Genomic DNA, 22,049 nt, shown 5'->3' with positions numbered 1-22,049 from the left:
CGCACGGTGGTGCTTCACATGATAATACATTTTCAGCACACAGGAAAGTAGGATAATATTAAATGTGAGATGCAACCTTTGAATTGTTTTGAACAATGCAGACATCTCCTAAATTAAATTATAGCTGGCAAGTGTTATTGTCAACATCGTCACAAAACATCTACGTTATAACAAACAATTATTCGATCTTCTGTAAACAAAGGTCGCTCTTTTACTCACAATACATTCTGCATCCTTCTAGGAAAAGTACAATAAAGCGGCTGTTAGATGAGGCAAAATCATTCAACTACTCGGTATAATGCACATTTCCCATTTACTGCTAGGTAAATTGTCTGGATGGAGAACCGACCACTCGTATTTGTACTTCGCGCCCTTTTTCACTGCGTTTATTTTCCTTTCTTCATCACCACCTGTCTTCACATCATTACAAGTATTCAGTAACTTATTTTTTTTTATTTTTTTATTTTTTTATTTTTTTTTTCAAATTTCCTCTTTTTGTTTCGTTTATCTGGTATCTCTCAGCCTTACATTCATTCGGCTTTTTTTCCAGCTAAAAGCCGTCAGCTGTAAAACATCATATTCCGTAAATAATTTAGATCCTGTCAATCAAACAAAATTTGCTTTCGACTTCAGTTATTTTATTTTTCGAGTTGTTTCCCTATTTGTTGTATACATACATATGTTCCCTGATAAAACTCCGAGTGATTTGTTTAGTTTCTCCGGGGCTTTGTCGAGAAACGAAGCTTTGTTCTCTTTCTCCTTTTATTTAAATCATTGCCGATCTGCGGGGGCCATATGGAAAAAGAAATTCTATCAACTATTTTCGGGCCAAATATTTATCTAGTATGTTATCAAAGTTTATTTGTTGTAGTTGCATTTCGATCTCAACCAGTATGTGTGTTAATTTACGGAATTATTGCAAGACCAGGGGAAATATAATTAATATCAAGGTTGTCCACGAGTCTACCACGTCGCAATCTCCTTATCCGTTCACGTATATACTTCAATTTATTTATATTTTTTACTTCACTAAAAAAAAAAAGCATACGTGATGTGACCCGGCTAGTGGGATGGATCCAAAGCTGCTCAGACTCCCCTGACCGAAAGTGGGACAAATAAATATAAGATTGAGAAGAAAAAAATCTGGCATTAAAAAGGTTAACAAAAAAGAAGGCCCTTCCTTGACCTGCCGACTTACCATTTAAAAGCCGCCCCCTCGCCTCAGGTATATATTATCTAAATAATTCGGACCCTTTCCTTTAATTGTTTTATCCGGAGGATGACGATATACCTTCTATTATAATTTCTTTGGCTCCTTATGTTTTTCCTTCAAAGCCGATTGTTTATTTAGTTTCATTATTGAATCTGTTCCAAGAGTTATTTCTAATGTTTATTTTTTCTTTGACTTTTTATTGTTCTTGGGATATTGGGCTTTTCTTTTTTTTTGTTTGTGTTCCTTCCGATATTTTTTTTTTTTCACCATCGAGCAACGAACGATCTTTGTTTTCTCAGAGGTGACTGACGCCTTACTTTCTACCTCCAGATAGTTAACATTTTCTTTCAAATAAATAATGTACTAGCCTTTGCAAATCGTATCGTTCTTGTGTCGCAACCTTCAAGACTATTTTCGACTCTACATTCATATATATCCACTGACCCGAAAGGCACTTTTCCATACCAGGTCATATTATTTTAACGCTTTTCCTTTTTCGTCTTTGCGTTTGAAAAGAACTTCCATACATACCAAATTTCTCTTTGGGAAGCTTTGATTTATTTTTCTCTATCGTAATTGCCCAACTTCCATTGAATAGCGTACATCGGTGACATAATTTCTAACAGATGAATCAACAACTTTTAGGACAGACTATAAATGGTGCCCCAGGCATTGCTTTGCAGCAACGTCAAGTGCAGGCAGTGCAGGCACAACAAGCACAGGCTCAGGCTCAGGCTCAGGCACAAGTGCAAGTCCAAGCTTTACAAAGCCAGCAGGCCCAAGTGCAGGCTCAGGTTCAAGCCCAAAACCAGGGCATGGATCCTAATTCATTAGATGCTCGTTTAGCACAGGAAAATGCAGAAACTTGGATCGCTATTGGTTCGTGTGCTGACACTATTGGAAGCGTTGAAAAGGCAGTTGAAGCTTTTTCGACAGCACTTAGATATACTCCAAATAATCCAAAGGCACTGACAAAATTGGCTAATGTGTACAGAACACGTGATGCTTATGCGGAGGCTGCAGATCTTTACAGAAGAGCGCTTTCCTTGGACCAAAACAATGGAGAGACCTGGGGTCTTTTGGGACACTGCTATTTAATGCTAGATGATCTTCAAAGTGCTTACACAGCATATCAGCAAGCTCTTCTTAATCTTCAAAACTTGAACGTGCCAAAATTATGGCATGGGATCGGAATCTTGTACGACAGATATGGTTCATTGGAGTATGCGGAGGAAGCATTTGTTCGTGTGTTGGAGATGGATCCAAACTTTGAAAAGGCCAACGAGATCTATTTCAGGCTAGGAATCATATACAAGCTTCAGGGCAAGTTACAGAAGGCACTTGAGTGTTTCAACTACATTCTTTCCATGCCTCCGGCGCCATTATCGCAGTCGGATGTCTGGTTTCAGATTGGCTCTGTACTGGAACAGTCGAGAGACTTCCCAGGTGCAAAGGATGCCTACGAGAGGGTTTTGCAAACAAATCCAAACCATGCCAAGGTCTTGCAGCAGTTAGGATGTCTATACTCACAACCTGAGGCTCCGTTCCACGATGATGACGTTGCATTAAGATTGCTTCATCAGTCAATTGAGTTGAACCAAGCAGATGCACATTCCTGGTACTATCTGGGTCGTGTGTACATGTCAAAGCAGGACTATCCGAACGCATACGAGTCATTTCAGCACGCGGTTAACATTGACTCGAGAAATCCAACCTTCTGGTGTTCGATCGGTGTGCTCTACTATAAAATATCGCAGTATAAGGATGCCTTGGATGCTTACACCAGGGCAATCAGACTTAATCCTTATCTTTCGGAGGTCTGGTATGATTTGGGAACATTGTACGAGACTTGCAACAACCAGATTGGCGATGCCTTGGATGCATATCACAGGGCAGCATCATTGGACCCAAGCAATCCAAACATTCAGGAAAGACTTCTTCAGCTTACCAAATACCAAAAGGAAGGTGGCTCTCTACCACCTCCACCTCTTCCTCAAGCTGCTCAGCAACCAGTTCAGGTCATGACTCCTCAGCAGCCACAAATGCAAACGCAGTTCCAGGCTCAACCTCAGGGACAGCCAGTCAGAGCTCCACAATTACAGGCACCGGTTGCACAACAGCTTCCTCAAAATGCTACCTCTCGTGTTCCACTTCCAATTCCGCAGGTTCCACAACAGTCTTCCATTAAGCAGCACCAAAGTGATGGTCGCGAAAATGGTCAGCTTCTACAACCAGTTGATCATGGAATGGAGCCTCCTCCTCCACCACCCCCTCAGCTGCAGACAAATCACAGGCAAGTTAGTGCTTCGCTGAATTATTCTGAGCAGACTGGTGATCAGTCCAAGTCCACCCAGCTCCAGCCGATGAACAGTGAAAACAGGAAACAGAATCAGGAATTCCATCCTGAAGAAAATGGCTCTTCGAACACAAAACTTCCTCCCGTGCAACAGCTGGATGGAGATTCGGCTGGTAATTCTCACGTGAGCCTACCTCCTATTACTTCAACGGCTCCAACTTTGAATAAGGAGGAGGACTCTTCCTCCAAGAAGCATTCTCTTGAAAATCCAAAGCCTGTAGAGCCGGAGGAGATTAAGAGGCAGAAAACAGAGCAAAGTACGATACCTTCTCCTGGTCACGCAAACACAACTGTTGTGTCGAATTTCAACACCACACAGGAGAACAGCTCTGAGAATAAACCCTCTGTACAGGATCAGCCTGCTGCAAGTGCCCCAACTCCTCCAAAAGTGACTCCATCTGGAAGTGAATCGGGTAATAACGGTCTTGTGCACACCAAAAGTGAAACTACTGCTCCTTCTCAAGTTGATGCTTCGACTTCTGAGGAGAAAACAAAGGTTCAGATTGCAGATAAAGAGGAGCCTAAACCTACCATTAGCTTGAAACCAATGGACAAGGAAGAGATTGCAGAGATAAAAGGTGAAAGTATCACTGGGTCTGATGCAGCCAAGACAGAGAATGAAACAGCTCCAAAGGATTCGAATGCAGACTCCAAGAAGGATGAAGTTAAAAATGACTCTCCGGTTGAAGAACCTGTGCGGAAAGTTGATGAGGATGAAGATTACGATGATTAAAGTGTATGCCTATTTTTTTTTTGCTTTTTATTGTTATCCTTCTGTAATTTAGTATTCTGTTCGTTTATAATGGCCTTGTTTGTTTATTATTGACTACTTAATTAATATGGCTATAATATCAAAGTTCTTTATGTACACATGCTTAGGAATGCCCTGCTTAAGTAATACAAGCTTTTCGAATTCGACCGTAGATTACTCTACCACGTTGTCGAGAAACTCTTTAATCTTCCGAAGAATCTTCACCTTAACTTCATCTGGCACCATCTGAAACCCCTTTCCTTCCAGTTGATCTATAACATCGCCAAGTTTCAACGAGCCCTTTTCACCCTGTTTACTAACCGTTTCGTTTGTAAGTTCACGAAACTCGTCAAACCACCCAGAGTTTGCAAGCTCGATTTTTAGCAGGTTGAATATTTCTTGATATTTTCCACTTGCAACAAGTTCCTGTTGTATTCTTAGTCTAAGGTCGTCTGTACTTTGTTCTGTCATTGTGGATTTTTTTCGTGCGGCTTTATAAAAGTATCAACTGACAGTGCCCCTTCCCCAAGGAATCTGATTATCTATCCGTTAATGTGTGTTATATTGTATGTCGAACGCACACTGATGGAGGTTTAGCATTAAAGTATATCAAGTGCTCTATCTGCTTTTTTTTGCGTATGAAAGGAAGCACAACAGCCAGCAAAAAAAAAAAAAAAAAAAAAAAATAGACATCTCCGAAGAATCAAACTTTGGCAGACTAAGATCTGCAGTACAAGAAAAAAAAAATGGCACGTTCTTGGCAGTCCCTATACTTATTTTCTACTCTAATCACACTATAGCATTCGCACCATACTTGATTGTAAAGTGAGAAATTATACAGTTTCACGTATATCCTAGAATTATCATTGAATGTTCAGAAGGCTAAGACCTCTAGTTAAACAAATGTCGACAATTAAAAAAGCAGTTGATCTTTCAAGAGCAAAGGTTATCAAAACTACACCTTTAGACAACACCAATTCTAAGTTTATATCTCTTAGTAAGTTGGATTATATTGGTGCCGATGGTAAGGCACGGGATTGGGAGATGGCTGCACGTACAACAAGACCAAAGGGAAAAGATATTGATGGCGTTGGTATTCTTGCAATTACAAAGCCACACAAAGCGGGAGAAATTCCACACATCATTCTTCAGAAACAGTTCAGACCACCTGTGGAAGGAGTATGCATTGAGATGCCTGCTGGACTTTTGGATCCAAACGAAACTGTTGAGCAATGTGCATTAAGAGAATTGAAAGAGGAAACGGGTTTGATTGCTACCATTAAATCAGTTTCTCCAAAGATTTTCAACGATCCAGGGTTTACTAATACGAACACTGTGATTATCACAGTAGAAGTGGATATGTCATTGGATGAAAATATCCACCCAGTCACCCACTTAGAGGAGAATGAGTTCATTGAAACTTTCCAGGTGCCTCTTGATAGGTTTTATGAAACTCTGGTTGATCTGGAGCAAAGTGGCTTTAGAATTGATGCAAGGGTTCAAAATGTTGCTGAAGGTATGAAACTATATAAAACATTGGGTTTATGAGCATATTTTAGTTTTTAGTAAATAGTTTTTTTTTAATGTTTAGAAAATCCTCAAAAGATAGAGCTTAGATATAAATGATGAATAATCTATACTGGCTATGTTTTTACAACGACCTAATATTTAGGATTATATATTAGGTTATTTACATTTTATATCAGGTTGAAAACCTGATTATATACCATCTCGTTTGTTAACCTACTAGTAGTACGAAACAGGCGCAATTCTTTTCTTGTTTCAGTTATTTATCATAATGTCCAACAACACAAATAGTTGTAACGAGAACTGAGAAAAAAAAAATTAAATAAAATTTATCCGCGGTGCTACCTATAATTGTTGAAAACAGTAATTCCGGTAAAGTTTTTGCAGCTGAATTAGTCAAATTAAATATAATTACCCGTTTAAGGGAATCCTGAAGTTCCAGGACTTGTGATATACACGTTCGCATGCTCCAAGTCGATAATGCTGTTTAATTTTCCTAATAAAAAACACATAGGTTTATAGAATATTGTACTATGAATTCAAATGTGATTCTATGATTAGGGGACACACGTGAACCAATAAAAAGCTTGACAGAAAAGAAACGGAGAGGGAAAAAAAAAAGAGATACGAATGATTCCGATAATCTTCAAGTGAAAATTTCTCTATTCCCCTCTTTTCTGACTCCTTAATAAACTAACTAAGAGAAAGACATGCTTTATTTATTTCAAAAAATCTTTGACTTGATCATACGGAAAAAGAATAACATATATAAGTGATAATGACAAACACTCTTTCTCACCCTACAATTAAAAACGGCTGGTTTTCCGAGGTCTCAAATACTATGTGGCCAGGACAGGCCATGAATTTGAAAGTTGATCAAATTCTTCATGTCGAAAAGTCCAAATATCAAGATGTTCTTGTGTTCAAGTCTACAGACTATGGAAATGTTCTTGTTTTAGATGGTGTAATTCAGGTGACCGAGAGGGACGAGTTTGCCTATCAGGAAATGATCACTCATTTAGCTATGAACTCTCATCCAAATCCAAAAAAGGTTTTGGTTATTGGTGGCGGTGATGGAGGAGTTTTGAGGGAAATTCTTAAGCATGAGACGGTTGAAGAGGCACATCTTTGCGATATTGACGATGCTGTGATTAAAGCCTCGAAAAAATATCTCCCTGGATTATCTAAATCATACGATGACCCCAAGGTTCATGTCCATATTGGTGATGGATTTGAATTCTTGAAAAAATACCGGAATACCTTTGATGTTATCATTACTGATTCTTCGGATCCAGAAGGACCAGCCGAATCCCTTTTCCAGGAACCATACTTCAAACTTTTGAGTGGCGCCTTGACAGAAAAGGGTGTTATGACAACACAGGGCGAATGCATATGGTTGCACATGCCACTCATCAAGAAGGTTGTTGATGATTGCAGGAAAGTTTTCCCAACGGTTGATTACGCTTACTGCACAATTCCGACATACCCATCTGGCCAAATTGGATTTATGGTTTGCTCCAAAAATCCAAGTGCAAACTTGAAGAGACCATTGAGATCCGTTGATCCAGAAAAGGAGACAAAGTTGTACAAATACTACAACCAGGAAATCCACGAGGCGTCTTTCGTTCTTCCAACATTTGCAAGAAATGCATTAGAATAATACGGCAGGATGAAACTTTTATGACTGAGACAAGGGGAGATATAGATGTATACTTTCATTTTTCTTATAAGTTTTAACATAAATTAGTCCTCCAAAGCGTGTGAAAGCACGTCCTCAAACTGCTCAAGTAACTTTTTATTCTCTTCCGGTGTACCTATAGTAATTCTAAGGCATCCTTTGCAGCCCAATTCGTTACCCCTAAACCTGACCACAACTTGCCTATCAGTTGCTAGCTTGGAATAAACCTCATGTGCAATCTTGTTATCAGGCACACCATCCTTGTTTAGGATCTCAATAAGAATGAAGTTGGAATCTGAGCCACCACGATTTCTTCCCACACCCTTGATTTTCAATATTTTTTCTAGTACAATAGCACGCTCGTTAATAATAACAGCCGCTGTTTTCTTCATATTCATCAAGGACTCCTTTTTAGTTGCCCTCAATGCCATGCTACTTGTGATATTGTTGACATTATAAGGATACTTCATTGCATTCAACAAAGCCGAGAGAGATGGGGTTGAATAGCAAATACCTAATCTGATACCAGCCAAACCGAATGCCTTAGAGAATGTCTGCATCACAACTAAGTTTGGATGCTTATTGACCAAGGGGCAGATGGATGATCCCACAGGTGAAAAATCCACGTATGCCTCATCCACAATTAAGAAGCCATCCCATGACAACTTTTCAATTTCACTCAACACATCCAAAATCAAATCCTGCTTGATAAGGGTGGCAGTTGGATTACCTGGCGAAGTAATATAGATCAGTTTGATACTGGAATCGGATTTTATTTGCTCAATGATTTTGTCTGGTTGAATCTGGAAGTTCTCAAGATTCAAAGGAACCTCGACAATTTCAGCGTCATTAACTGTGCAGCAAATGCCGTACATACCGTATGTAGGCGGACACAATAGTACCTTTTCCTTCCCCGGTTTAACACAAGCACGAATAATTGAGTCGATGCTTTCATCAGATCCAACACCTAAACAAAGATTCACTGGACTGAGCTTTATTGGGGCACCCTTCTCATCCGTTGGGAGCTTTATCACACTTTCAGGTTTTTGCGCTTCTGAATTCCGGTACGCACAAATCTGCTTTTTCAATAAGATTTGGTGAGGATCAGGATATCTATTCAAATCTAACTTCTCCTCTTCTTCTGAAAGCCCCTGAATAGTTGGTCCATATGTATTTTCATTAGCATCTAGTAAAATACCTTCCTGGAAATCATCCCTGGCACACCTGTAAGGCTCCAAAGTCAAGATCTTAGGTCTGACGATTTTCTCAATGCTGAAAACCATATTTCCTGCTTTCAATACTGCTACTCAAAGTTCCTAGCTTGAACACAATTTTAATTGCTCCAAAAGACAAAAACACAAGAAAGATACTGAGGTTGAGTTTTTATATTACATCTTGGGTGATTGATAACAGTAATACTATTTGATGACTCTTTTTTTGGTTTCGAGTACCCAATTTCGCTGCTCCCTCTGAACCATGGATAGGAACAAACAAAAAAAAAAAGCCGATCTCTTTATTTTTCAGGTCGTCGTTCCGATGGCGGTTATTATTTCTGTGCGTTAAGATCCCTCCTCGACTGAAAAATTACTTACTACAAAAATTAAGCGTCCAGTTAATGACGATAGAGGCTGTACTTGACTGTCTATTAGTCATAAAAAGCAGCTTTCAGCTAAGACCGTAAATTGTATTGTTTAAAGCATATCAAATGTCGACTATGCTTGATACATATCAGGACAGTGCTACAATTAAAAGTCTTGAAAGAGAGCAAAGTACGTACCTAAAAGCGGAACTCAAAGCAGAGTTTCCGAGGTACATCGAGGCCCGGAATCATGAGCTCAAGATTAAAACCAACATTATTGATGTTGGTTCGATCTCGACTAATGAATTAAATGCGTGCCTTGATCTAATTGATCATAATTTGGGCGCCATATATGCAAGGCTTCATGGACCAACCTGGAAAATGGATAAAATCAAAGAGATGAAGGATTCCGGATTAATTTACATTTTACTTAAAGATAACAGCACAGAAGTTAGCTCTAAGTTAGCAGGGTTCTTATCTATGCGAATCCTTGTAGATGGAGACCTTTCTGTTTTATATCTCTATGAGATCCAACTTGATAAAGCCTACCAAAATAACAAAATCGGTTCCCAGGCCATGAAACACCTTTCTACCTTACCTGATAAAATTAATATGAATAGGCGATATCTGTCCCGATTCTACCCATTGGATGGAATTTCGTTAACTGTCTTTTCTGATAACCTAGGTGCGTTGAAATTCTATCAAGCTCAAGGATATAAATTTTCGAAAATGTCTCCAAGAGATAAGAAGTTAAAGGACAAAACCGTGGAAAAGCCGCCGTATTATATAATGATCAAATATTCTTCAGCCGCCTACTTATGATAACGATAATAAAATAGCCATATTTACCCTATATATATATCAGAACCAGCATATGTATAAATCCTTTTTATTTTTTTTAGTTTTTTTGTAGTTGTCTGCCTATCCGAAATAAATGATCTAAAAACATGAGACCGTCAAGTAATCTATTTCTTGTTACAGTCTCGAATGATTTTATGATTTCCCAGGAATTTGACCATGATAGTTCTTAAGGATGCCGAAGTCCGCCAAATACTAGAAAACCTTACATTAGATGATATCAAAGAGTACCAAAATACGTTATCCAGAGGCTTGATCGAATACTACCAGGACAATAACATAATACCTTCGAGGATTGTGACAACAACAAAATATGCTACTCACCTTTTCATGGGTAGTTCCGGCTCTCAGGTAGGTATGAAGGCACTTACTGGTTCGCATTCGGGCTTCCGTGGTCTGACAACTATATTGGATAAACATGATGGATCGCCAATAGGCATATTGAATGCAGCCACACTAACTGCATTTCGTACCGCACTTTCGACCACTTTAGCACTTGCAAAGGTGTTCGTTCCAGGTGATCAGAAATCGTTCATAGGAGGGAATCTGATTGTTTACGGTTCTGGCCCACAAGCAGAATGGCATTTAAGGCTAGCTCTTACACTTTATCCGGGCTTTTTTGACAAGGTGGTGATAATTAATAGAACAACAAAGAATGCTGATGCCCTAGTAACGATTCTCAAGGCCAAGTTTTCGGATATTTTATTTGAAATAGTATCTATGGATGACGAAATCCACATTACGGAAGCCTATAAAAATACCAGTGTGATTTTTTCATGTGTCCCTACGTCCTCACCTGTTGTAGTCAAACGTAATATAGATCAGGATAGAAGAAGCAAGATTTTTATTGGGGCAATCGGTTCTTATAAGCCGGAAATGATTGAAATCGACGGAGAGACGTTAATAAATCAATGCATTTCAAAGGGAGGAAAAATTATTGTTGATTCAATAAACGATTGCCTAAGAGAAGCCGGGGAATTTCAACAAAATAACATCTCCAAGGACTCGCTTATCGAGCTTGGTTCCTTGTTGATTCATCCTACTCCTAAAAAAGCTTTGGACCAATTGAATTACATGAAGTCCCAGAGAGTTATAATTTGCAAACTTGTTGGCCTTTGTGTTATGGATATATTTGTTGGCTCAAAGGTCCTTACTGAAGCGAAACGAAAAGGGCTTGGGACTACAATTGATAACTTTTAATTAGATCTTTCTTACTCTGAACTATATTATATCATCACCATTTTAGCGAACCTGATTTTTGCTGAAAAATTAAAAAAAGTATCGCACTAAAATTTGTAGTTCTAACGTGCACATAAGGTATGCATGCGTTCTTATTCTCTTAGTCACCTAAGTTTATTATTTGATATAACTGGAGTTCCTGCTTGTTGATATTGACTTGAAGACATGAACATTCATAATGGAGGAGTATTATGCTGGAGATTTGTGACTATTCATAAATTTGCTAGTCGAAAATTCGCAACGAGCTCACTTCGCACACATCCGCCTCATGAGGAGATGTCGGAAGGTTTAAGCTATGAGGAGTTGGAAAAATTTGGAGATTACTTGAAATCAAATGGATTTCAGAAATTTGCGGCTAACAGTGACATTAAAACTGCACACCTGAATGAAAATTCATTCAAGTTTTCTGGTATTACATTATCATCCTTACTTTCTCATACATCCACAACTCTATCAAAAACCCAACTTGAAAATACAACAACCTTAAGGGATATAGCACGTTCAACTAAACGTAGGCCTGTTACATATTACAAAATAAAGCACCATCCCGAAATATCGTACAAAAACATTGTTGGACAGCTTAGAGCGGCATTACAAAATCCTGACGATAATGTGATCTACAATTTAATGAAATATTACGTTGATGCAATTCCTACAATTTCAAAAGAATTGGACCCTTCAGATATATCATTGATTATCAAGAGATTAACGGGCTATCAGCTCAATATTGTTAAAAGTTTTACCATAGAGCAAAGTAATTACTCGAGGCTAACAAACGATTTTGATATGTACAGCCTTTTGAAGCTTAAAGGCCAATCATTTTTTAGAGTGAAAAGAATTATCTTAGCATTTATGCAGCATACATCTCTTACAATTTATGATTATGACTTGATTGTTCGCTTTTTCATGAAGAACTTAAGATATTTTGATGCTATAAACATTCTTGCCGATTTGGAAACCAAAATTCTCCAAAATAGGCAGGCACATCTCACCAGATATCTATGGTCCACAAAACTTCAATTGTTATGCAATTCTGAAGAGCAGACATGGCAACTTCAGCGTTACAAGCTGAATAAAAATCGAGCCCAAAAAATACCCGAAGATTATCACTATCCTTACTGCAAAATAATTAATGGTCAACCTGATATGCGAACGATAATGTTGGATTTGAAAAAAGATAATTTGATTCCAAATACGGATCTTTGCCAGTCAATAATATTGTCCATAGGAAAGTTCGGAAATACGAACATGCTTGAAGAATTTATTGAGTATATGTGGAAGATAGATCCCACAGATGAAAAGCCGAAGCCTGGTGCTCTGCTTCATAATGATTCTGAGCTATTTCCGACATTTAAGTTGTTACGTTGTATAATGTTAGCGTATGCATACAACTCACAAATAACCAGGGCAATCTCAACCTGTAATAAATTCATCGAATTCTACAACTTGGACTTTTCGAGATCGCAGGTATACTTGGAAACAGTTTTAGAGTGTGTTGGTTTATTATCCAAGAATGTTTTTAGAGATTTGCAAACGGGATTGTGGAGAAATAATGTATCACGTGATGAATATGAAGGGGCAGTAATGCCGTTAGGGCAGTCGATTTTTGATACAATATGGAAACAATGCAAATCAGTTTCGAAAACAAAAAAGATGTTCAAGCTTTGTCTTTCGTTTGCATCTCTTCAAACGCTTTTAGATAACGTGCCAGTGTTATATCAAAATGCATTAAGTTTAAAATCTAATGCTACCACCGCAGAAGCAACGTATACGGAAGACCTTTTGATGTCACATTTAAACAAATGTCGAATACGACTCTCTCAAAATCGGGAATTCTATCAAGCCGAGCAACTTATAAAGACATTTTCGGTTAATGAAAATATGAAGGAAATCTTACTCCAGAAGTTAAAACAATATCAAAGGAGATACCTTAATAGATTAGGAAAAGAAGTTTCGATTAGAAAGCAGCAACGTGTTGATGACGATGATGATGAAATGCTTGGGTTGTGGTAATTAGCCATTACGAACATATACACTTAACTATAGACCTTATTTATATTTGTATTTATATATACGTGTGCTTTGAATTCTTAAACATTCGCAACCAACACTAGTTCATTGCAGTTCATATATTTACTTAGGAAGATCCAGAACCACCGAAACCAGACAATCTGAGAATAATGAGCATACGTCATCGTTGATAGACTCACGAACCAGGAATTAAAGTTGTTGTAAATGATGAAGCTATGTTTCATACCACTTAAACTTTCGGGCAATGCAATTACATTTTTATTTGTAAAATGGTTTACCAAAATTTCAATCCTTCTAGTTATTCCAAGTTGAACCAAATACTTGTAAATCAACTGAATATTCACCCAGAGAAAAGATGAATATTTCTCAGGTAAACTCCATGACTTCAAAGCGAACATTCTGACCGAGGCATATCTTCCCTCATGATTACTGGTGTAATCTTTAATAAACTGTTTACATCCGTAAAAAAGAGAGAAATGATTAGGATGGCCCGAAACTCCACGATCATCAAATGTCAACAATCTGATTCTATGTGTTTTCAAATCCATATGCTCCAGTTCTTCAGTAAGAGTATTTGAAATATCATTCTTGTTCCATTTCTTGTGAATATCGTCCTCAAAGTCTAAAACCTTTACATCATCTATTTGAAGGAAACTGGCTGCTTTCACGATTTCTTGCTGTCTGACACTTCCAAGACCATCGTAATTGCCGTTGGACAAACATAATAGATGCAACGTATTATTGTAGTTTCTTTTAGCAAGCTCTATGATGCTTGGAGTAAAAAACATCGATTCATCATCGGGATGTGCAGTCACAATTACTATATCTGAATTGACTAATCCAGAAGAAAGAACGCTCTCTGAATTTAGACGGTACAATGACGTACTGGTTAAGTATCTGTCCTGATCATACTGCGGCTTATTTCCAAGAGGAAAATCAGTTTCTAGGAAAACCGGTACTATGGAAGACAAGAAAATCCAAAAAAAGAATGAGAATACAGGCTTTAATAATATCCTTGAAAGGAGAGATCTATTCTTCGACATATTGATTTAACAATGATACCTCAATGAAAGCAGAGGAATATCAAAATGCTAAATTGTCAAGGTAATGAGACAGCAAGATGATGCAGAAAAATCACAATCCCCCTTTTGAAGTAGAATGAATGTACGAATGGTAATAAATGCCAATATATGAAATTTTCGTTTAAGATAGGAACCTTTAAACGGCACAAAGTTGACAGCCTCCTATTCTGTGCTGCTAAAATACTTGGAATGCAGAAACGCTTTATTCAGCAAATAGACGAGCAATCTGCGAGCGAGCCTGTCCAAAAAAAAGAAGTAAAAAGAATTAATAAACAGTACTAACAGTGAAAAAAAAAAAATTAAGCGGATCAGGATACAATAAGCACATGGTAGATAATGCTGCCATGAGACACCGACTGGTTGGACTATTTTGTCAACAAATCATATTTTTACAATTTATTCGTTGCATATTTCATTTGCAAATTTTCACCACAGAATCCTGCTAGATAAATTTGTGCAAAATTATATACAAATGTTTGTATGGGGAGGTGTCAGAAGTCGAAGATTGATGTTGAACTTTGGTTCTCGCTATCACATAAGTGATGAAATTTCGGTTTCGAAATGTTCCTTTGCAAATATGGTCGGCGGAGGTAAGGGGAGAGTGAAAGAGTACATAAGTAGATTAGAAAATACAGAAGAACAAGCTTCACGAAAAGTGAAGATACCCAACCGAAGTCTTCCGGAAAAGCAAATAAATCAACCGAGGGCTTACAAAACACCTTTCATACAGTTTGGTTATGGAGATTATTTAGAAGCCGCCTTGAGCACACAAGACAGTTCTAAACTAGACAAGTACAGAGATTACATTAACGTAAAGAGTGGGCGCAATAAACTCAATCGACTCAATAACGGTGGGCTTATTGAAATGATGATGAATTACAACAGTACTTCCAAAGTTAAATTAACAGAACTAAAGTTCACAGCTGCTGCACAAACACAAATAAAGTTACCACCGGATATATTAGACAGTATTGCATGTGAGCTAGGAAATGTTGCTGGAGATTCATCCGAGATTAATGCCATCTTTGAAAAGTACGAGAGTCAACTTACCAAATTTTCTTTGATTCATAGAATTATTGCATTACTTAACACGGCATCAGAACTTTCCGAACCTAGTAATGCTTTCACTGCCATTACATCATATTCAGTGGAGCGGTTCGAATTACTTGAGAGGGTGGACATCGAAAAAGTAGTCAGCTTACTATTGTACTATAAGCAGTTACTTTTAGTTCAGAAAACAATTAAATCATTTGATGATGGCGACGATAACGGTCAGTCTTTTATAGAGTGTGCATCACCAGAGCTAAAACTGCGTCTTCTCGACTCGTTTATTAAGTCAGGGAAGTTTCAGGAAGCTTCTGATATAGTTGAATCTTTGAAAGATGTCGACAAGATGGTTCCACAAAGGGAACTTACTAATAGATACGTTGCTTTAGTATCCTCAATTGCAAAAGCATTGAAGTCTACATGGCAGAACAAAAAGTTATTTTTTAATGCATACACACGGTCAATTGCTCCAATCATGAGACAGTCGGAGATTCTAAACAGCGAACTTGTAAATATTATTCTTGAATGGATCGACGACTCCGAAATTGATTGGTTTATAACATTTTTAAATACATGCGCACATCACGTGTCTTCGATCAGCGCTTGTGCCGATCAGTTTATAAGCAGATATGCTGCTTCTCTTACAAAAGGGGTGGATGATGACATAACAAAGTCTATTCATTTGACATCGTTTATAAAAAAACTTGGTATACCTAGATCAAACTTTACCTCCGAGGTGAAATATCAAATTGCCAAGCTTTATGCAAGTTTTGGATCACCTGCTGCCACCAATTTGTGGTATGATAAAAAAAAGATGACTCCAAATGAAATTTGCGAAATAGCAGAATTACTCAAGTCTGCATTAAAACGAAAGAAAAATAATAGTCTCCCAGGACAATCACCTCAAGATATCAAAGCATACTTAGACATGATATATTCCAAATCGTAAAAGTGTTAAAGCTAATACAACATATTCCAGTTATTTGCTCTCATAATAATGTAGAAGACGTTGTTCTGTGCGATCAAGGCAACTATTGAACCGAGCAATCTTGAGGCTTTCTATTCTATTTTGGAAAAGCTGCTGAGCTGAGGGCCCTGCACCTGCAAGTTGTGGCTGTATAGGCTGCTGCTGCTGCTGAGTCATTAACTTATTAACCATACTGGCATCATTGAAAATTAGGGAATAAACTGACTTGAGACCCAATAAATTAACAAATACCAACTAATTGACGAGACATACGAAGCGTCCAAATCTGTAGTATCGATGGAAGTTTGAAGCATCGGCTTAAAGTTAGAAGTGACTGCAAATGGTAATCTCATGATAACGTAGCCCTTAAAGAAGAAGTTGACCCACCACAGAATAATACTTTGTGGAACCCAATTAGCAAGACTCGATTTCACGGATTGCATCATGAAGTCATTGGAACTTGAGTCGGTAAGAGGATTTGGCTGTTCGTTTGGATCTTTAGGTGGAAGCTTTCTTAAATATTTAGTCCCGGAGTATTCATCGACAAAGTACCGAACTTTCGCATCATATTCCATTTTATTCCGAAATACAGAGTCATTATTGCAATAATTGGCAAGCCTTCGTATATGCTGCTGTTCTCTTAACAACTTATGATCTTCAATTTTTGGTGAAGGATCTAATGTCATCGAAATATACGTCCTAAGTACACCAACTAAGACCATAACAACTGATATAGGAAGGAGGACCCATAGCTTTATGTATGGATCAAGCAAAAGCTCGGGAATATTTGACACCATTTTTGAATAAATGAATGTATAATTGTATTGATGATCTTGCTGGTGAATAAATCTAATTCTTTAGAATGCCTAAAAAGAAGTACAGTTCTCTTTGAATATTAGTTAAACCATTTTTCCTCCTTTCCTATTATTTTTCTTTTGGTTATTGTCGCTCAGCACCCCCGTATTTTTCCCCATCATTTTCTTAACTTTTCCCCGTTTCTCTGAGGTGCTCAAAATTTGAAAGTTTCTTATGAAGTATTATCTTATTTATCTATGGAGCTTTATAGGCTTCCCTTTATTAGACTATCATGAAACTCACAATTGCTGCTGTTCAGTTAAACTCTGTAATCGGCCAGATAGAGGCCAATATCAAGAGGGCATCCAGGATTATTCAATTGGGATTCAGCAAAAGCAATGGGCATAGTCCTGATTTAATCGTATTACCGGAACTTGCCATTACCGGCTATAATTTTAGGGACAAAGCTCAAATAGAACCGTATTTGGAAGTTAAAGGTGAGGGAAAGAGCTACAATTTTGGAAGGCATCTTTCTGAAGAGTATCATTGCCACACTTTAATAGGCTACCCGAGAAATTCATCTTACCCAAGCCACAAAGTGGCTACAAAATCTACAACTCTGCGGTACTAATTTCACCCACGGGTAAAATTATTCATAATTATAGAAAGTCCTTTTTATACGAGACAGATGAGCAATGGGGATGTGAGGAATCCCCTAATGGGTTTGAAGCCTTTAATCTTGAAATTAGGGGAAGAGTTTTCAAGACCGCGATTGGCATATGCATGGATTTAAATCCCTATAAGTTTAAGGCACCCTTTGAAAAGTACGAATTTGCCAACTTTTGCTATAAGAACAATGTTGATTTGGCTCTAGTACCAACTGCCTGGCTTAATACTAGTTGGAGTGAAGATTGGACTGCAAAAGATGTTGCTAAATACTCTGCTTTGTATGAGAAGAAAATTCCTTTTGAAATTAACAACCAAGACAAACTTAACGACATAATATTGTCACCTGATGAGGGCTCTGAATATAAAAGAGAGGTACCAGATAAGAAGACTGCAAGATATTGGATTTTACGAGTGGATCCGTTTTACACAAATACGCATTTTGGAAAGCCTATTCTCTTCGTTGTCTGCAATCGAAGCGGGGTAGAGGATAAGATGATGTACGCAGGAAGCAGTTCGATAACAAGATTTAATGGCGGCTCTTCACATTTGGATACAAGGACCGGACAAATGTTCATCGACTTTGATCTCTTTGGAGCTCTAGGTCAAGGTACTGAAGGGATACTTGTAAGGGATGTGGAACTTTAACACTTCAATATACTTTTTGATAAAAAAGAAAAAGATGACATGCTTATAATACACAACAAAAGAAACAAATACAACTAAAATAGCAAACTCCGGACATAAAGTAGCCCGAAGGAAGTGTACACATCCATATATAACGGTTCAACTAGTTTTTACCATCCTTGAGCTTCGCTTTAATCTCAAGGAAATGCTTTTTCCAAATCTCTATCTCCCTGTAGGCTTTCTCCAATTCACTCTTGAGCTTTTCATTAGAATTAGCCAACTCATTGACCGCTTGGTCGGTAATAAGTTTTTCCAATGTCCATTTTTCAATATTTGCATTTTCATTTTCTCTTAACCTCCGTATGTACTCTGCCGCTCTTTTAATTGTTTGAGATTTATTACTATTCTGGGTTGGTAGTAGCTCACGGAGTTCTTTTATGGCCTGATTTATAGACTCTCTTCTTCTTCTCTCCACCTCTTTGTGATTAAGTTTACGCAACTGTTGCCAAGCTGGAGAACCTCTTGCTGGTTTCTCTGATTCCGGTGGAATTTCCGTGGCAGTTGGAACCTTTAATGGTGATTCAGACGAAGCACAAATACTTGAAACACCAGATATCTTTGCTCCAATCGCTGCCTTAGCATGGGCAACAGCATTTGATATACTTGATTTGACTTCTTCGCTTTGTGCAGTAATACTAGGATCTAAGACTTGATTGTTGCTTTCTTTGTCCTGTTCCACTTTCGAACTCACGGTTTTAGACTCGTGGTGTAATATCTGTGTCGTAGTACCTTCTGTATTTTTTCATTCTGTTCACCGACAGTTTCATTTATATGTTTTGCTTCCTCATCGTTTTCCAATTTATCTGACGTGAGGTTGTCACGTGTCTCGGCCTCTTCTGAAATTGGTTCAATTTTGACTCTTTTAGTGGGAGGTTCCTCCGTTCTTTCGAGCGAATCTTGAGAAGACGACCTTTCGTTCATTATTAAATATTATTATTGGCGTAAAATTAATATACTGGGGAAAAATACGGTGGATATGATGTATCTCTATAGCTTACATAAGAAAGTGATCAAGTGACATAGATCAGGAGATACGAAATTCCAGTTTTCGCGGCGGTTCGGTAATTTAGTTTTATTTAGTTGATCTCGTTCCAATAATTATATATTAATTAGGTACGGATGTTATAATTTCTTTGAAAGAATTGTATGGCAAAGCGGATTCTATCTATACTTGCTGGGAGGAAGAAATTAGCCACGCACATTCCAGCTTGGAAAATACATGATGCACAACCACGCTATGTATATTTCAGATGTAAGTTCTATCATCCGTAGTGTAGATAGATAAATATATATACATATATATGTAACTTTTTTTTTTCATATTCCTCGGTATCTGAATTCAATATAACCAAGTAAGTCCCTGTAAAATATACAAGGGATCCTTAAGTTTTGAAAAAATATGAATGCGTAAACTGTGATGCCTGGGAAAAGATTTACACGATCGATCCTTATGGCAAGGAGATCAATCAATTTTGTCTGTGGTATCCGAGATCGATTTTTTTGAGATTTCGTCGTAGTTCCTTTCAAATTCAAGAGATCTAGAACAAAAACGCATGAAAATATCATATAAATTATTTGAATATCCTCACTTCACTGGCAAATTTTAATTAAGCTTATTTTAGTCCGATGAAAATGGAAAAATAAGATAACTACGTTAAAATATATTCTCGAATCATAACTATGTGTATGCCAGCTACTTGTCCAACCTGTCATAAGGCTTCTTGGATTGGATGTGGAAGGCATATTCCCTCTGCAATGTCGAAGGCACCAAAATCCAATTGGTGCGCTTGTAAGCATCCAAATGATTCAACAACTTCGCATGAATATCCACCGATGGCTGGTACCGGTATCAGAAATTGAACAATCAAGAGAGGTTTGCCTGTACATGATAAATTTATAAAGTGTGCTCTAATTGTCGGCCATGCGATTTCACCTATACAAACCCATACTAAATATAGATACATATTTGAAAGCGAAGAGCTTCAAAAGCAACCAGTACATAGTTCCAAAAAAATTGAATCATACAATTTGATTTGTCATTTATTTCTTTCTCTTGTAAATCTTGTCCAAGAATGCTGTCAACGTCTGCTTCTTGAATCCTCTGGTCTCATCGATATTGGAGATATTCTTCCTAATTTTGGAAACAATATCCTCCTCGTATTGGTGGAAACGGTCATCAATCTTCAAGGCAATAAATAAATCTTTACACTTCTTCTCTTTAACAGGATCTTTTCTTCCGTAGTTCTCATCTAACAATTTTCTCTGCTCTGCATTACAAATTTCGAGTGCAGTGTTGACAACCCATGAGCATTTGTTATCCTGGATATCGGTTCCAATCTTACCGATGTCCTCTGGCTTACCGAAGCAGTCAAGATAATCATCCTGAATTTGGAAGTACTGTCCCAATGGAATCAAAACGTCACTGGCTTGTTTCAAATCGGATTCGTCATCGACACCAGCCATGTGCATAGCAAGAGCAACTGGAAGGTAGAAACTGTAGAATGCAGTCTTATAAGTAATGATAAACATTTGCTTGTTAAGAGAGAACTTTGCAAGATCGACCTTATCCTCTGGAGCTGTAATCAAGTCTAATAGCTGACCACACTCGGTTTTAAAGGTAACATCGTGGAAGAGCTCCATGACCTTAACATAATAAGGCTTCTTGGAGAAGTACTTCTTAAGAAGAATGTAAATTGCACCCTCAAGCATGAATGCATCATTGACAGCAATTTCCTGAACCTCTTCAACCCTGTACCAACAGGTGTGTCCCCTTCTGGTTAATGATTTATCCATGATATCATCTGCAACCAAAAAGTTGCCTGCAAAAGCTCAATACACCAACCAAGAATTGCAGAGAGTTTGTATTCATCTTCTGAGAAATCATCATAAGTCTCGTAGCCCTTCAAGATTCCATAGGTATCAACAACGGAAAGACCTCTGTTCAATTTACCTGATGGTGTATTGTAGTTCAAATTCTTTGTATACCACTCAATGGCATCCTGGGGCATGCCATAACTCTTGAGAACATCGGTAGTCTCCTTCACAATTTGAGGGAATACCGTCAAAAACTTTTCTCTTGATTGCTTTTTATCGATCTTCATTATGTGCAATAAACTTTTCTAACTCTATAGGTCTACTAAAAATAAATAATTGAATGTCTTAAATATGCTGAACACAGAAGTGTAATATATTAAAGAATAGGATGACTGAACCGAGGCAGATATGCACATATATATTTATACTAAGAATTAGGCGGAGCGACGATTACCATAGTACTTTTCATTGGGCCGCGTAATTTTGTGAATATTCAGCTATTCGAATAGATAGGTTTTTTTCCTTTTTTTTTTTTTCACTCGAACCTAGCTAGTCCTGCTAGACAGCCCACCCATAACAGAGCGATCAAAAAAAGTTTCACCGATTGTTGAAATTTGATCCATCTATCCCACATCTTTTCCGAGTGGGTAGAGCTTCCAAACAAACAAACAAAAAAAATAAAAATTTTCGAACCTGAAAAAGTTATATGAGCTGGCTATCTTACACCTACTAAAAAATAGCATAGGGTGCTTCTTATAC

At 37.7% G+C, this 22,049-nt stretch overlaps 14 protein-coding genes across 14 annotated transcripts; 8 read left to right on the top strand and 6 right to left on the bottom strand.

The window, feature by feature from the left end:
* Positions 1 to 1,839: 1,839 nt before the first annotated feature.
* On the top strand, positions 1,840 to 4,302 carry BRETT_001093 (uncharacterized protein; the record flags this gene model as incomplete). The annotated part of the gene is made up of 1 exon (XM_041279650.1): positions 1,840 to 4,302. One exon carries the CDS (start codon positions 1,840 to 1,842, stop codon positions 4,300 to 4,302), a length of 2,463 nt encoding a protein of 820 aa, XP_041137864.1.
* A 192-nt stretch (positions 4,303 to 4,494) lies between these two features.
* BRETT_001092 (uncharacterized protein) lies at positions 4,495 to 4,791 on the bottom strand (the record flags this gene model as incomplete). Its single annotated transcript, XM_041279649.1, has 1 exon — positions 4,495 to 4,791. The coding sequence occupies one exon, from the start codon at positions 4,789 to 4,791 to the stop codon at positions 4,495 to 4,497; it is 297 nt and encodes a 98-aa protein (XP_041137863.1).
* Positions 4,792 to 5,223: 432 nt separating this feature from the next.
* Positions 5,224 to 5,868, top strand: BRETT_001091 (uncharacterized protein; the record flags this gene model as incomplete). Its single annotated transcript, XM_041279648.1, has 1 exon — positions 5,224 to 5,868. The coding sequence occupies one exon, from the start codon at positions 5,224 to 5,226 to the stop codon at positions 5,866 to 5,868; it is 645 nt and encodes a 214-aa protein (XP_041137862.1).
* Positions 5,869 to 6,625: 757 nt separating this feature from the next.
* SPE3 (putrescine aminopropyltransferase) lies at positions 6,626 to 7,507 on the top strand (the record flags this gene model as incomplete). The annotated part of the gene is made up of 1 exon (XM_041279647.1): positions 6,626 to 7,507. One exon carries the CDS (start codon positions 6,626 to 6,628, stop codon positions 7,505 to 7,507), a length of 882 nt encoding a protein of 293 aa, XP_041137861.1.
* Positions 7,508 to 7,590: 83 nt separating this feature from the next.
* Positions 7,591 to 8,808, bottom strand: BRETT_001089 (uncharacterized protein; the record flags this gene model as incomplete). The annotated part of the gene is made up of 1 exon (XM_041279646.1): positions 7,591 to 8,808. The coding sequence occupies one exon, from the start codon at positions 8,806 to 8,808 to the stop codon at positions 7,591 to 7,593; it is 1,218 nt and encodes a 405-aa protein (XP_041137860.1).
* A 422-nt stretch (positions 8,809 to 9,230) lies between these two features.
* BRETT_001088 (uncharacterized protein) lies at positions 9,231 to 9,926 on the top strand (the record flags this gene model as incomplete). The annotated part of the gene is made up of 1 exon (XM_041279645.1): positions 9,231 to 9,926. One exon carries the CDS (start codon positions 9,231 to 9,233, stop codon positions 9,924 to 9,926), a length of 696 nt encoding a protein of 231 aa, XP_041137859.1.
* Positions 9,927 to 10,121: 195 nt separating this feature from the next.
* On the top strand, positions 10,122 to 11,162 carry BRETT_001087 (uncharacterized protein; the record flags this gene model as incomplete). Its single annotated transcript, XM_041279644.1, has 1 exon — positions 10,122 to 11,162. The coding sequence occupies one exon, from the start codon at positions 10,122 to 10,124 to the stop codon at positions 11,160 to 11,162; it is 1,041 nt and encodes a 346-aa protein (XP_041137858.1).
* A 204-nt stretch (positions 11,163 to 11,366) lies between these two features.
* On the top strand, positions 11,367 to 13,214 carry BRETT_001086 (uncharacterized protein; the record flags this gene model as incomplete). The annotated part of the gene is made up of 1 exon (XM_041279643.1): positions 11,367 to 13,214. The coding sequence occupies one exon, from the start codon at positions 11,367 to 11,369 to the stop codon at positions 13,212 to 13,214; it is 1,848 nt and encodes a 615-aa protein (XP_041137857.1).
* A 77-nt stretch (positions 13,215 to 13,291) lies between these two features.
* BRETT_001085 (uncharacterized protein) lies at positions 13,292 to 14,275 on the bottom strand (the record flags this gene model as incomplete). Its single annotated transcript, XM_041279642.1, has 1 exon — positions 13,292 to 14,275. The coding sequence occupies one exon, from the start codon at positions 14,273 to 14,275 to the stop codon at positions 13,292 to 13,294; it is 984 nt and encodes a 327-aa protein (XP_041137856.1).
* Positions 14,276 to 14,786: 511 nt separating this feature from the next.
* Positions 14,787 to 16,310, top strand: BRETT_001084 (uncharacterized protein; the record flags this gene model as incomplete). Its single annotated transcript, XM_041279641.1, has 1 exon — positions 14,787 to 16,310. One exon carries the CDS (start codon positions 14,787 to 14,789, stop codon positions 16,308 to 16,310), a length of 1,524 nt encoding a protein of 507 aa, XP_041137855.1.
* A 30-nt stretch (positions 16,311 to 16,340) lies between these two features.
* BRETT_001083 (uncharacterized protein) lies at positions 16,341 to 17,125 on the bottom strand (the record flags this gene model as incomplete). The annotated part of the gene is made up of 2 exons (XM_041279640.1): positions 16,341 to 16,549; positions 16,585 to 17,125. 2 exons carry the CDS (start codon positions 17,123 to 17,125, stop codon positions 16,341 to 16,343), a joined length of 750 nt encoding a protein of 249 aa, XP_041137854.1.
* A 290-nt stretch (positions 17,126 to 17,415) lies between these two features.
* BRETT_001082 (uncharacterized protein) lies at positions 17,416 to 18,437 on the top strand (the record flags this gene model as incomplete). Its single annotated transcript, XM_041279639.1, has 2 exons — positions 17,416 to 17,663; positions 17,687 to 18,437. 2 exons carry the CDS (start codon positions 17,416 to 17,418, stop codon positions 18,435 to 18,437), a joined length of 999 nt encoding a protein of 332 aa, XP_041137853.1.
* Positions 18,438 to 18,579: 142 nt separating this feature from the next.
* BRETT_001081 (uncharacterized protein) lies at positions 18,580 to 19,397 on the bottom strand (the record flags this gene model as incomplete). Its single annotated transcript, XM_041279638.1, has 2 exons — positions 18,580 to 19,176; positions 19,206 to 19,397. 2 exons carry the CDS (start codon positions 19,395 to 19,397, stop codon positions 18,580 to 18,582), a joined length of 789 nt encoding a protein of 262 aa, XP_041137852.1.
* A 1,119-nt stretch (positions 19,398 to 20,516) lies between these two features.
* On the bottom strand, positions 20,517 to 21,577 carry FPS1 (glycerol channel; the record flags this gene model as incomplete). Its single annotated transcript, XM_041279637.1, is given in 2 exon segments — positions 20,517 to 21,304; positions 21,319 to 21,577. 2 exon segments carry the CDS (start codon positions 21,575 to 21,577, stop codon positions 20,517 to 20,519), a joined length of 1,047 nt encoding a protein of 348 aa, XP_041137851.1.
* Positions 21,578 to 22,049: the final 472 nt, after the last annotated feature.

Source organism: Brettanomyces bruxellensis, chromosome 8, assembly GCF_011074885.1.
Source record: "Brettanomyces bruxellensis chromosome 8, complete sequence".
NCBI classification, from domain to species: domain Eukaryota; kingdom Fungi; phylum Ascomycota; class Pichiomycetes; order Pichiales; family Pichiaceae; genus Brettanomyces; species Brettanomyces bruxellensis.
Note: the sequence above shows the minus strand (reverse complement) of the source record. Positions and strands in the feature narration are given on the sequence as shown.